The sequence below is a fragment of the Ptychodera flava genome, chromosome 12 (assembly GCF_041260155.1).
Source record: "Ptychodera flava strain L36383 chromosome 12, AS_Pfla_20210202, whole genome shotgun sequence".
In the NCBI taxonomy this organism is placed as follows: Eukaryota; Metazoa; Hemichordata; class Enteropneusta; family Ptychoderidae; genus Ptychodera; species Ptychodera flava.
This window is the reverse complement of record NC_091939.1, coordinates 32,905,572-32,919,348: the sequence shown is the minus strand read 5'-3', so window position 1 is coordinate 32,919,348 and position 13,777 is coordinate 32,905,572. Positions and strand designations below refer to the sequence as shown.

The 13,777-nt window shown below is 39.6% G+C and overlaps 2 protein-coding genes across 2 annotated transcripts; one reads left to right on the top strand and one right to left on the bottom strand.

Annotated features, from left to right (window-relative positions):
- Positions 1 to 1,883: 1,883 nt before the first annotated feature.
- LOC139146286 (potassium channel regulatory protein-like) lies at positions 1,884 to 2,603 on the bottom strand. The gene has a single exon (XM_070717694.1). It carries the CDS (start codon positions 2,601 to 2,603, stop codon positions 1,884 to 1,886), a length of 720 nt encoding a protein of 239 aa, XP_070573795.1.
- A 7,507-nt stretch (positions 2,604 to 10,110) lies between these two features.
- On the top strand, positions 10,111 to 11,808 carry LOC139145664 (uncharacterized). The gene has a single exon (XM_070716948.1). It carries the CDS (start codon positions 10,262 to 10,264, stop codon positions 11,222 to 11,224), a length of 963 nt encoding a protein of 320 aa, XP_070573049.1. The 5' UTR covers positions 10,111 to 10,261; the 3' UTR covers positions 11,225 to 11,808.
- The last annotated feature ends 1,969 nt before the right edge of the window (positions 11,809 to 13,777 follow it).

The window sequence follows — 13,777 nt, the reverse complement described above, 5'->3', positions numbered from 1 at the left end:
AGGGACTTCATACTACCAGTAGCAAGCCATAAAGGTTCTACAGCAGTCATACTGTATTCAGTACTTGCAGCAGAGAAAATGATTCGTTCAATACTTTTGTTTCATTGACCTGGTTGATTATAGGTTGATTATATATACATAAGCATAGATAATTGAGGCGTAAAGATTTCTCCGGATACTGCAAGAGGGAACCATAGTTAGGGTTTGCATGAATAGATAATTTTTGTCCAAATTGCAAAACGTGTTGGCCAATACAATATGTTCACACTGATAAAGTTTTACCAGGAAAAGAATTAGCTTGCTGTATTCGTGTTGGATTTTTATCCACTCTAATTGGCTTTATTACAAAAACAACTCTGAAGGAAAATGTTTCTTTTTAGAGAGAGACAAAAGTCATTGCTGTGCTGGTATAGAAGATGCACAAGCAGTTTTACTTTTTACTTTCGATCATTCAAAGTGAAAATCCCTTCTCTCTACGCCAATCGTATGAAAGTCATTAATAGAAGTTGATAAACGGCTGTATTTCCAACATGAATTTTTTGTTCAAATGCACTGTGTATTCAGATTTTCACAATATCATATAGGGTTGCTGGAGAGGTGATAAAAATATTTCTCTGTAATACCAGGTTCAGTTACAATTTCCCAATCGACCCTAAGACAGGGACTTATCCAAATAACCTTTAGTGGTGACTGCAGTGTTCTACAGATAACCAGCACAAAATCTTGTGATATCCATGAGTGTGTGTTTCTGTAAATCGGATCCGTGGTGTCCCTGGATAGGTATGCTGTCAACGTTCGTCACCAGGTCAAAGGTCAACAATGGTGTTTGGTCACCGGCCAGTCTGCTGAACAATTTTCATGCAAACCACAGGGAACCCAGAAATCTGGTTGTTGTCGTTGTTTGTATTGTTATTGTTGTTGACCAATAACATTCAACGAACATAACTTGTGTTGTTTCAAACGTTATGTAGATCTCTTCAGAAACACTACAAGGACACTATCATTATTTCACCCATTGCAACTCTTCCAATCACGGTCCCTTGTGTTCCAATGTACACTGTCTGCCTATAGGCAGAAACAACAACAAAACAATAGTTATGTTCATTGAGTTTTATTGGTCAACAACAACACGACTAATATAAACAAACAATACAAACAACAACGACAACAACAACCAGATTTTTGGGTTCGTTGAGATGCAAGCATGCTGTTTGGAGTGCATCAATTAGTACACAAGCATTAATCATACACAGTCTTCCCATCGGCCAAACACTGTATTTACTTACACCGTACATAATAATCAAAACTTTGCAAGATTAGAAGTGATAATTCAAAATACTGTTATTTTTATTTCAAATTACATCAAACTTGTGACCTTAGGATCTTCAAAGGAGTTAGAAGTAAATTAAGTTTCCTCCCTTCAAGGAAAATCATATTTTGTATTTCAAATGTAGGCCTAAATGCATTAAATACGACCTGGTTGTGCTATTATTTAAAGTAAGCGCAGTCATTTGTTTAAAAGTTGCTGTCCTCAAACGATCCCAGCAGAGCAGCAAAGACAGTGCTATTATCCCAGTCACTCCTTCAGAGATGGCAGTTTCCACGTTAACAAGCTTGAATAGTTGAATATTCATGGAATCAGTGAGTCTCTGGGGTAACTCGAGTTCTGTGGGTTGGAACGATGAGGACTGTCCACCGAATACATTGCATGGAGGAGCGTACTAGTAATTTTAGCGCCCTCTGTGGTGGGGCATTTGGTGTCTTGTCGATCATCCACTTTCGTTCCAACATATGCCTATTTATAACAAGCGATTGAAAAACTAAATCAAATATAAAAAAATGTCATCATTAGCGATTTGTTTCTAAACTTGTGGAAAAATAATTTATAATCCCGCTGTGTTGACGTCGATCAGATTGTTCAGGTGGCGATACGGCCTGCGAAATATCCACTTGTTAACTGTCTCTATACCCGACGACAGATTTCCACTGTGTCCCGAGGAAGTCAGTGAAAGTTCAAAACCTTGGTAACTGAGTTGTTGAAACAACTTCATTCTTCCAACGTCGTTCAAGTCCGGCAAGTTCCCATTTGATGTACAGTGATACAAAGCGGTGTGATAGTCCCAAACTCTTAGTCGGTATTTTCTGGTTTTGTTGACTTCTTTCCTCAAAGTGGGAACACATCTCCACAACCTTGGTGGAGCCATTATTCGCACCTTCCCGCAAGTTTCCTCGACTTCGACGTACTCGTAGACAAATCGTTGTCCTTCTTGTCTTCGCCTGAACTCCCGAATCGCCGTTATGAGATCAGGAATTTGATAAAAATCGGCCTCGTCTTCCAACATGTCGATTTCTTTAAAGTCGTCGGGCAACCGCAAGTTCCCCGTCCTTAGGAAGTTCAGGATATAGCGGAAAGTCTCACCATCGCGGTCAATAACGACGTTGCCTTCGGTGTCTGTACGGGTTGGAATGTTCCCTCCGAACATCGCTCCAAGCATTGAATTTGGAAATGTAGTCAAAGTTGACTTTGATGTTGTGTAGATCCTTCCCCCAACGTTCAAAAAGACAATTTCGTCTTGAGCCTGCCAGTTTTCGGCGTCATTCATCTTTGCGAGACGATGGACCGTTCTTTAAAATTCACTCTTTTTCTTACTTATTTATCATCGCCGATGTATCATCGCGGTTTGGACATCCGTTACATCAATCATTCTTTCACATTCTAGACTTTCGATTGTTTATCCAGCATCCGTGTTCTTTCGTTTCTCGCGAGATATTATGACGCGCGCGTTCGGTTTACAGGACCAGGGCGCGGGGTTTGAAAAGAAGAAATTCTGCTTCGATTTGTTTTCGTTTTGTTTTGTTTTCAAGTTGTTTATCGTAAAACACGTTATCGCCACTTTGTAACTTCGGCAAAATTAACTGCAATAATTTTAGTCCATGGGCCGATTTAAAACTGGCTTATTTCGTGTTGACTGTTGGTGTGATCGCGTAACAACAGCCAACACGAAAGAATCCAACGCAAGGCCCAAAGGCTTCAATTTTTGCAATTATGGCAAAAGTTAATGTCGAAACAGAGTAAAACAAAACTCTATAATCGTGATGGTCAAGCACACACGACTTGATGATGACAAATGAATCTTTATTTCTTTGACAACGATGCTTTACAGAAGAGCTGATGATAATAGGCTGCTATACCAAACCTATCACCTGACTTTATACCTGCTTATTAAATATTCGTCTTAACCGTAATACAACTCAAGTTGAAACCTAAACTATACAAACAACTCTAAAAGTAATTGACGGGCAATAATTTACATATCTTTAATAATAAATGATTGTATCCATAAGTTACACTCCGAATACTCTCGTAAATCAATTAACCGATACCAAAAACAACACACATTTTATCAGAAATTTCTATCTATAAATTCCATCTTGTCTCTGTGGATGTTCCGACAATTAAAGGTATACAGTCACCTGTAATCTAAATATGCCCATATATGGTCAAAGGGGCGTTCCTAGGTATTCAAAATGCCCATGTGAAGGTGCTGTTTTTAAAAAGTGGCCACCCGCTTAACATCTGTGATTGGTTAGATTTTCTCTTTCCATGATAACTGTGGCAAAATTGGAACAGGTGACAGTATACCTTTAAGTGTGTGTCTAGCTTGTATGTAGATTGGTTAACACTTTGGTGATAATATACCATCAACTTTGTGTTGTTTGTCACTGTTTCCAATTAACATATAACTGTTCGCATTTAGAAAGCAGGTTCACTGAAAATGTATTGAACTTTGTACTAGTTTTAACAAAAGTTTTGATAAGCAAATTGCTTCGGTAAGAACAGCCATGATATTACTTTTAGCAATGGCAAAAAAGCTCTATTGTCACATCATTCAATATTCATAGCCACGAACTGTTTGTTACAGGTTTTGCGCAGACTCGTGGCGAAGTGGTGATTATGATATCATACAGAAATTCTTCCATCCCGCACATATGTAAATGTACATCACCGACTAACGGTATGCCAAACCAATCAAGGGTAGACATAAATAAATTCCAAAATTATCGTTTATATTTGAATTATTATTGATTTTACCGCTGGACAAGCTAAGGAAAATGAGTGAAACTACTTTGAGTTGTCATAAGAAATGGGAAAGACGTCTGTTGACAGGGTGATCGCGAAACTACCGAATGCCTTGTAGCCGGATCACAAAATGAAAGCTGTAATACATAGGCCAAGTAGCGACTAGTGGACTAATCTACATTCGGTGATTACATATATTAGTGTATATCCTATACAGTCTTCTGGTAATCTTTAGGAGAATACTTTCATACCACAGGCCAGTACTTCTCGCGTTACCATACAGTGGAGCCTACTTTGGGTCTAGGTTGTAGAACTCCGGACTCTATGATCATTAATAACATGACTATATACCCGCCATTGCTCCTTGTTACTCTTCAAATCAAAGTTGTTACGTAGTTGTATATCGTGACCAGGTGAACAAGTTCAGCACTTTTGAACTTTGCCTTCCATTGTACTACGTGACCAGGTGTGTTGATGAATTATTCATTCACTCGCTTGCTGCCACGTCGCGGTGTTTTTCAGTCATTGCTGTGATCAGCGGGTGTCCACGCCAGTTTCCTCTCTGTTGTGAGAATTGAATTCAAGTTCCATGTACCTGTTGTACGTTTGGGAACTTGAAACGTAATTCCTGCGGTTACTGTCTTCGTATTTCTACTGTAGATTCGGATGGACATCCAAAGAAGTTCCGTTCGTGGTTTTCTAGTGGACATCTACAGAAGCTCCGTTCCGGTGAGTGTAAACGACGAGATAAAAGTCCTAAGCTTATTGGTAGGAAATTGTGCCATTATTCTACGGACTATTTCCCAAATCTGAGTGTCGGTGGTCTATTATTCGTGGACTGTCGCGTGTCGCACGTCGGCTGAAGTCTGCAACACTCAAGGTAAAGAGCGCTCTTGTCGGACATTGAACATTTGAGTTTGCCGTTAGCTTTAGTCACCTGGTCACGTTTAGGATAAAAAAATTGTAACGCTTTGTTTAATAAGTTTTTTTAATCACTGTTTTCTTTGGTTGAATAGATTAATTTACTTTGATGGATATTTGGAGCACTGTCCTTTGTTTGACCAGCGGTTTTAGGCCGGTTTTGAAAAGAAACTGTCTAGCACGGAGTCGTAGCAAAGTACACGCCACCTGTTACTGTTTTCCCTTGTTCTTCGCTTTAGAAAGTTATGATATATATAAATATCACCTTTTATGTATAGTAAAGCTTTTGCCAGGGGTCAATATCTTTAATCCACCGACGTAAACTTCTAATCGATGTGCGCAGTGCGCATGAACGTCCAAAGTTGATAGTCGATTCTCGAGTCTTGACTGCACCCAGAGGATATCAACTGAAAATCAATTCGACTCATTTCGTTGAACAGCAAAATTCTTTCAGATTCCGTCATGTTTTTCATTTCAAGGGAAATAATCGAGTCGGACGGGCACACTTCTACTTCTTTCCGGGATTCGTTCAATGAAGTCTCGGAGATTCTCACCTTGTCGCCGCGTCTTACCCATTGCAAGTCGCAAATACGACCGGGCAGTCCGTCGACGCGCATGGTTTCGGTCGCGATTATGCTGCCGCCAATACTGTGGACGATTCGCGCTCTCGTGTCGGAAAGTCTGGTCACTCTGCCCTTCGTCGATGCATCTAAATCGCACTTAGCCAGTTCTTTGAGAAGTGGAATTTGAGTAAATGCCAATCTGGATATGAGTAAAGTGAAATGTCCTCCCTTATTCTCCAGCTCCGCGTATTCACAGTATTTCACCTTCTCTGCCATGCACTTGTTCACGGCCTCCACGAGCTCGGGGATCTGGTAAAAATCAGCTTCTGCCAACAGCTGTCGAAGCTCCTTAAAGTCTTCTGGAAGGATCAGTTTGGACTCGGGCCCAGCTCTGAGAAAGTTCAATACAAAGCGAAACAGGTCGCCGTCTCTGTCGATGAAGACATTGCCATCTCTATCAGTTTCGGTCGGTAGCTTGCCCTCGACCATTTTCTCCAGCATTGTGTCGGCAAATCGCGTAAGGGTGGTCCGAGAAGTGGCATACAGCCTCCCGCCAACATTTAATTGTATAATTTTCTGGCTGTCTTCGTACCTCATATTTTCGGCCTGCGACATCGCTTTGCAGACGATGAACGGACCTGCTGCAGTACACGCCGATCTAGACATTAACGAAGTGTATACCGACGTAAGCGCGTTTCATTGTCGGTCTGTTACGTCTGACATCACCGTCAAATTTATAAGTGTAAGTCATAAATAAAGACAGGGTTTTTCCAATTACACTGAAAATTGGCTCTAGTCCAAGATGTTCACGCAACCGCTTGCGCAACTGCTCTTCTAAGCATACAGGTATAAAGTTCACGTAAGGTCAAGAGTGCCATCGTTTGGTTACTCAGCATATAATTTTTCGCAATCCTTTGTAGTTCACAACAATAACAGTTCATACGGTCAATACTGTTATGTTTAGCTCGCAGCACTGTGTTATTATTGTTTTGGCTACGCAGCTCTGCATATGCTTTAATATACGATGCAGTGTGTTGTAGTTGCACAAGAAGATTTCACAACAAGTATCAATGATCGTGCATTTGCAGTCTGTGGTCCAAGGTTATGGAACTCACTCCCACTTGAATTAAAGTGCCTAACAGAAATTCAACCTTTTAAATCAAAGTTAAAAACTTTTCTTTTTAAACAATTTTATAAACTGCACTGATTAATTTTTAATATTATTGGACATTTTATGAGATTTTTGTTTAAATCTTGTTTTGTATTTTTATTGAATGCAATACTTTTTATTGTTTTACTTGATGTAAAGCGCTTTTGAATATTTTATTGTAGAAAAAGCGCTATAGAAATATATTAAGCATTAGACATTAAGATTTCACATATGCCAGTGGATCGTAATCCACAGCACAGCCACCGTATAGGCTATTACATTATTAAAAACAAATCGCCCTCAAAAACCGTGCCTCCAGAAAGGTTGTATTTTCATGCCAGTTTTCTAGCTATATTTTGTAGCGATAACTGTTTTAAAACTTGTGTACTGTTGTACTAGGTATAGGTACCAGTATACCACAGTCGCTTTCGAATAGGAATACGCAAGACAACCCCTATAGGCCCTAAAAGGGGGAAGTTAAGAAGTGTAACGTTTACATTATACTGTAACAAATAAAACGAGTAAATAAATGTCCTATTCTATACTTTGCTCTGACGTTAACGCATATTAGCTTACTTAGGAGTGCAACGTTGTAATAGCAATTGGAATTGTACGGCCGTATGGACAGTGTGTTGAGATAACCATGAAACCGAATCTTGGAGGTGTGTTTACAGCGCATGATGTCGCTGACACAACATGTGTAGTTCACCTTCACGGGATTCCTACCCTCCCCTCTGTTGTTCTCTTGCCCACTCTGCAAGGCGCTCTCTTGCGCGCTTTCTCCTTCCCCGGAGCGTCCCTCCTCCTCACCCTGTCTGTTTCTCCCTCTCTTTCACCTTCCCCTCTGGCTCCGCTCCCTATTTCGCCTCCCCTCCGCTCGCTCCTTTGGGCTTCCCATCCCCATCTTTCCCTATCCCCTCTCTCTAAGAATAACCTATGTGTCTGCCCATCCAAAGAAGAAACCAAGAAGGAGGGCCCTCTAACCTTCAGCTTTTTTTTCAGCAGAATATGATGTTCACTTAAACGCTAACACTCTAGAGCTAACTCTAAACCATTTCAAGGTCATATTGAATTTCTTTTATGGTTGTTCCCCAACTAAAACCCAAACAGCTGCGAATTTTATACATTATTTTGTTTTAAAATCAAAGTTGGTTCGTGTAAATATGCTAAATGAAGGACATGTATAGAAGTATCAGTGCTCGCTGATTTGGACCATGCCTATTACGCGTTTTAACACGTTAAATAGTAGTAAACGGGTGCCGCGCTCATAAAATGGCGCCCCACGGAAAAGTATAAAAATGCAGTATTTCCTGCACATACACATCGTGATCATAAAGGAAACAAGCATGGTGCCATTTACTTGAATGTACAACACACGACGGTCAACATTTTGTTGTTGTAATCTTTATTTTCTCTGTCACATGATTAGTTTTTGAAAATGGCGGGAAATCTAAAATGATGTTAAAACGTTTGAATTTACATGCCACTTTCGACATTTATGACAGTGTTATACAATTTTTCAGTCTTTAATGTATCTTATTCAAAGAAAACTCTTGGAAACTGAGGACATTTTTAAATTGTTTATTACACATTCGCAGCTACTGGGGCTTTAAATTATTTCCAGGGTATTGGAGCCTTGAGAAAGTCTTTCCTCAGAGCAAGCATATTCGATCCCGGTGTTTAGTGTGTAGATGCAGTACTTAATGGTTTAAAGATGAGATTTTGTTCGAACCAATCCATGCATCTTAAAATGATATAATTAGAAAAAAATTGAAAATTGTCAATTGTCAGTAACCTAGGAGATGCTGCTTAGATTGGATTTCATATTCGTATTCTTGGTCTCTTGGTACAGTCTTGAATGGAATCGTCCCTTTGCAACAGAGAAAATTCCCGAAGTTGTAATCTGAACAATTTCATCAATGTGCTTCTCAGAAATCATTTATTGAATGGCTTTGGAGCTTAAGCTTAGGTCCCTGCAGGGCTCGAAATTAGCGGTAGTCCCGCGTCCACAGACTACCAACATTTCCCAGGCTACCAAAGTCCATGACATGGTAGCCCACACGGACTAACAAAACCTGGGACATGAAAGTCAGTCAGTACTTTGCGTACCATGTCCGGTTTTTCACTTTTGGACGAGCTAAATGCAGTCAAACCCATCTGGACACTGTAAGGCCAGACTACAACTTTCTTTTGCAAATTACAAAGACGACCTTGCGATGGAACTTTGCAACAGAGTTTCAATATATCTCAAGTGATGTACTTGGATGACAGGCACAGAAAATGATGGCCAATGAAAACGTATTTTCATTGCATTTCGATCAAAATGCATCAATCAAAAACTCCTTACTCCTTACTACAGAAAGCCTATGGTCTGTTTTTAGCCCTACTTAGTAGATGGCGGTATGCCATGACGACTATCAAAATTGGCATGCAACTCTGAGAATGGAACGGGTTGTCAATACAATGATAGGTCAACAAACTTTTTAGTGTCACTTTCGTCAATTATTCCTTTCTGTAATAACGGTGTACAGGTATTCACATCAAATGACTTACAACTTCACTTCACGGACAGAATCTTGAAAAATAGCTTTTTTTCTCTTGTTAATGAAAAAAAATCCCTTAAATAAAATATGCATGGGCTACAAGCCATTGTCACTCATGGCTACCAACTTTCAGGAAATGGTAGCCAAAGTGTATTTCGACAAGAAGGGGCACTCAACCCGCGTACCCTGGACAGTTTGAACTACAATGCTCAAATTCAACAATTGTTCTTTAAATCTGGGGTCAAAAGTCTACATTTTTTTCCAAATCCTAGCTTCAAAACTCTACATATTCTACAAAATAACGGTCAAAATCGTGCTTGAGGCAAAACCAGTTATCAAAAGTCTACATGATTTTATCAGCCTGGTCAAAAGTCAACACGAGGCGGTAAAAGAGGGAGGGGTGTCAAAATCGCGTACACCACTCCCGTTGAAGTGCCCCGAGGATTTCGAAATACTCTAGGGATTAAATTAAATTAAATCTAAATTTATTTTAAATTTTTGAGGGAGAAGATGAAGAACATGAACTCACCGTAGTGACAAGTGAAATAATTTCAGAAATGTATAGCTAGTGTCCCAGTAAGTCACAGTGTGACTTGCTATTGTATAATTAATTGCTGCATAATTATTCCATGGATGTTAGGGACTATTTTATGCGTGTAAATAAACATCATGGTATAGCAACGGCTAAGAAACGTTTGCATGCTTGCTAGATGTTTAAAAAACACACTTACAGTGATGCAAGTTGGCATGATGGTCGCAAACGCGTACACTCCATGGCGCATGCAGCCTATAGCTCGGGGACATGAAGTAGACGACGGAAATTGGCAGTGACGAGGTCATGACCTTGTGTTACATCTACACGTTGCTTCCTTCTGCAGGCAGGTAGAGACAGACACAAAACATTGTCAGCGGTGAGGCTGGCTACGTTCGTCGAGGAATCGCTTCGAGTCCATCGCCACACAGAGCAAGCGACGTCTCCGTTCTACAGACGGGGTATGGCTGGATGGATGACATCGTCGGCTTGAATGTTGGGGGAAGGATTTTCATTACATCGCTGCATTACTTGACTCGGTACCCAGACTCAACATTGGCGGCCATGTTTACCAGCGAACATATATGCGGGCAGGGCACGAACGGCCACAAGACTGACAAATACGGCAATTTGATCATCGAGAGGAGCGGGGAGCTGTTTCGGTACGTATTTTACTATCTCCGAACGTCGATTCTATTGTTGCCGGACGGACTCAGTGAATGTGATTTCGATCTGTTGGCTAAAGAGGCCCGATTTTACAATCTGCCAGATCTCGAGGAGGCTGTCAACAGAAGAAAACGGCAAAATGGCAAGAAATTTGACTTTGTCTTGCCATGTCCAACACAGAGTCGGAACACGGGAAACATTGCTGGTGCATGCAAAAGCGAGGCGAACGAAACATTCACGAACGACGAAACCGTGACCCTTACCCCAGGTGTTGACTCAGAACAACAAAGCAAGGTGAGACCCCAGAACGTGTCTCATGCGACTGCTCTCGAAGATCTGTCGCGACCATTTGAACTACCCGTCACAACGTCAACAAATCTGACAATAGACGGAGCAAACGACCAGGCCCATCATCAAAACGCCACTCGTCCACGCCCCTGTGCAATAGACCTGAAGAGCACTAAACACAAACCAGCCACAAAGCCTTCAACGCCACCACCTGTCTCCGGTAGCGGCGACGTACTACGTGCAATAGGTGCCGAGCCTGCGGTACAACTGACACAGAAAGCTGGGTCGTCGGGCAGACAACTGGAAAACGTGTCCCGAAAACAACCCCCAAATCACCAGACTTTACAGGTAGATCCAACCAGCGGCCGCTCAAAACAAAATGGCAGAGACGATGTTCGGCCGAAACCAAAAGAAGATGGGCCTAATGACACGACGAAATATCCCCAGTTGCAATGTTTTGAATATGTCTCTCTGGAATAGTTCTACAAAATAAGGTCTATATTTTTATATTGAACTAACATTTCGATAAATAGAATTACACATTAAATGCCTTTCACGTTCTTTAGTAAATTTTTCGGAGATTTTAAAACGTCACTGAAATGTAATTTTAAAATAGATTTAAGATATATATTGAATAAGGATTTTTTTTTTAATTTCAAGCAAATGAATTGAACTTTCGATATCTGTTGACCTATGTATAATTTGACATTGAAAATACAAGCGAACTATTTACGCTCATGCTGTGACATTGTACGGAGGTTGGCACACATTTTTGTTAGTCTGCAGAGTACGCCCAGGTGTTTTCACGTTCAAGGACATTGTGTTGATAAGCATATTAGACGATGTACAATAATTATTTCCGCTATTCCAACAATCCGGTCAACACCTGATAAGTGTGACCTTTGACTTTCACGTTTTTATGTCATTGAAATTTCCTCGTCATTTTCACAGCCTACTAGTAATAAATTTATATTTACCGTTTCTGTACACAGATATTTTGCTATTCCGCTATTTTGTGGCTATTAATAGCCGAGCAAAGCAAATGAAACCAGTTAAAAATTGTCCATTTGATTGTTGTCTCGTTTCATTTTAATTCCACCCGCTGCTATGCCATTACTGCAACCCCGGAAGGTTAAAAGCGCCGTGGAATGCTCAAAATAAATATGCTGAGGGGACAATTATATATAGCTGTATATTTTGATAAAATTCTGGTTATATTTATTCAAGAAAACGAAGTCATTCTGTTTTTCATGTCCCTAAAGAAAAATTTGTAGATATACAGTGTTGGTGTAGCGAACACATATTTTGTACAGTGTGTTATTGTTTACACTGATTGCAGTCCGAACTTAAATTGAAAAGTCGACTCTACTATCAGACGTTATACTTGCAAGCTGTTTGACAAGTTGAATACGGGTTAGCAAGCATGTCGGCATTCTTTGAGATAGGGACATTACGCTATATTTCACAAACTCTATGAAAATGGCAAACATCAAAAGTTACAGCTGATGTTATATAGATTTAAAAGTTCAAATTAACACCTACGGTTGACAAGGCTTATAAATATACTTCAAATTACGCACTTAACTACACGGGACAGCTTCCGTTGCCATCATTAGCATACTACAATCACACATATATATATATATATATATATATATATATATATATTATATATATATATTATATATATATATACACATATATATATATGGATATTCCACTTACAATATCCTAATATATCAAACTGCAAACGTGTACTGAACTTACGGCCGTGTGCTCATGGTTTTCCAAGCGAAAATCCTTCGTTATTCTTATTATATCAGGTTTTTTGGAATAAACAGTCAACGACGGACATTGTCAACTTAGGACCGTCGTTACAGTAATCATTTCAACCAGATGAAATGATTAGGCCTACACAGAAACCTTGAATTTTGTCGCCTTCGGCTCATGTATAGCTCTTACCACTGACCAATGGCCCCACTACAAAATCTTGCAAACGTGATCGACTGGACACGCCGAAAAATTGTTATACATGCCACCCCCTGCAATACCTGTGTCGTAAACTTCGAATGCTATGCTTTATGAACTCTTCACAATTTAATAATTGTTTTATCTAAACTTATATGTTTGCATGGCGACGGGACGCATTATCTATATGCCTAATGCTCATAAAACAAAATAAAGTCTATTAAATTTTAAGTGAAGTACATTCCTCCCCGATTGACATCACGGGAACTCCCTTCTTGGCACGGTGTAGAAATTGCCCCCAAAACACAACATGCAATAGTTCCACAATTTTAAACAAATCTGACACAGATGCGGGTGTTGACAAAATTCGTAGCCATTGCAGGTAATTTGTTCTGATCGGAGAATTACATTTTCTAATCAAAATCAGAGATTTTTTTTCAATTCAAATACTTTATTTGAAAGAGATCGTTGTTTAATCGTGTAACCTATAATTTGAATATATTCTCTGTGGTTTGCCAAAGTAGAACAAAGAAATTGAATCAATTAATGTATGCACGTTATTTGATGTAATTCCGTGTAATTAATTGCTTTGCACTAGCAAAGAAATAATTTTACACAGATTTCAGCCTTGGAATATTGCTTTTTAGTGCGGAAATGAATTTTAATTCCCTTGTTATGTAAGCCCCCTTTGTATGTCTGGCTCACTTTATTAAGGCTCCTTGATGTTCAGAATGTGGACACGCACAAAGCGCTCAACAAATAAACTGTATAGAGATGAAAAAAAAAGTCTAATGGTGGTGTGCGAGATGTAAATTGTTTCGAGCGAGGCCTAATATCTCTATGTCGTCATTGGTCGTTAACAAGATTATCCGACAGCATATGTATCAGTAATGCGATGTTACAGTCTGAGTGTGGCATGCCATCTGTATATTATTTATGCAAATAATTTATTCTAATTTGAATTATTTATAAACAGTTTTCATACGGTGACTAACTGAAGAATTGAAGCTTACAAATTGGTGAAATTATAAATCACCAGATGGAATGTTTGTACAGCCCGCCACC